The following is a 1,059-nucleotide window of genomic DNA, read 5'->3' as shown; positions in this document are numbered from 1 at the left end:
ATGTGAGACATACGTCGAACCAACTACATCTAATACTATATATAATCTCAGTAAACCTTTAGCTCTTTGTCTTCAAAAATACAGTAGGCCTACCCATACCTCCATTACGAGATTAACTTAACACAGATTTGAAGTTTTTATTTTTAGTACTGTAATTATTGAAATATGAATACATACTGTATTTTTATATGTTAACCTTCACGTTTTTTCATCTTACAAAATGACGTACAAAGTTATCACTGAAATTTATAATTGGAAACCTACATTTGGTCTGTCATAGGTATGCCAAGGTGACACCATCCGTGTAACAGTTAATAATACTATGGAGGATGAACTCAGCACATCGATCCATTGGCACGGCCAGTACCAATACGGAACCAACTGGATGGATGGTGTTGGTATGGTCACTCAATGCCCCATAAAGAATGGTCCATTATTCGTTTACGAATTTGTGGCAAATCCAGCAGGAACCCAACTCTGGTACGATATGTCAGGATTAAGCCAGAGCGACGGCTTGTTCGGCTCATTGATTGTTAGACAACCCATCGAAGAGGAAGCAGAGGTCATCAGCAAAGCGTATGACTACGATCTTGCTGAACACGTGATTGTGATGAGTGACTGGTCAACTATAGATGGACTGGAAACATTCACCACTGCCTATGCACCTGCCAAAGTAGTCAGAGATCACACTATTAATATCTTGATTAACGGAAAGGCACAAGGAGCGGAGTTCATAGACGCATTTGGAAGAAGTGCGTACACTCCACGGGAGACATTCGGAGTTGTAAAGGGAAATCGCTACCGTATGCGGATCATGAATGCAGCAGCAACGTCTTGTAACATCGCCGTTTACGTCGAATCCCATTCGCTGAAAGTTATTGCTGCGGACGGCAGTCTGGTCGATCCAGTCGACGTAGACTACTTGATCATCTCGCCAGGCGAAAGGTTAGTAACTGCTTTTTAAATGTATGTTATGATCATTTGATTTTCATATAAACTATTCATTCAACTTATCTTTTCGCCAAATTTAAGCGTGTTTCGTGTGTATGTGTGATTTTT

General features: G+C 40.5%; 1 protein-coding gene across 1 annotated transcript; it reads left to right on the top strand.

Annotated features, from left to right (window-relative positions):
* Positions 1-248: 248 nt before the first annotated feature.
* On the top strand, positions 249-945 carry LOC117100146 (laccase-4-like; the record flags this gene model as incomplete). Its single annotated transcript, XM_033239721.1, has 1 exon — positions 249-945. A coding segment is annotated over exon 1 (623 nt), but the record flags the coding sequence as incomplete, so codon positions are not given.
* Positions 946-1,059: the final 114 nt, after the last annotated feature.

Source organism: Anneissia japonica, unplaced genomic scaffold (assembly GCF_011630105.1).
Source record: "Anneissia japonica isolate Jap-2015-1 unplaced genomic scaffold, ASM1163010v1 scaffold62244_len1059_cov108, whole genome shotgun sequence".
NCBI classification, from domain to species: domain Eukaryota; kingdom Metazoa; phylum Echinodermata; class Crinoidea; order Comatulida; family Comatulidae; genus Anneissia; species Anneissia japonica.
Note: the sequence above shows the minus strand (reverse complement) of the source record. Positions and strands in the feature narration are given on the sequence as shown.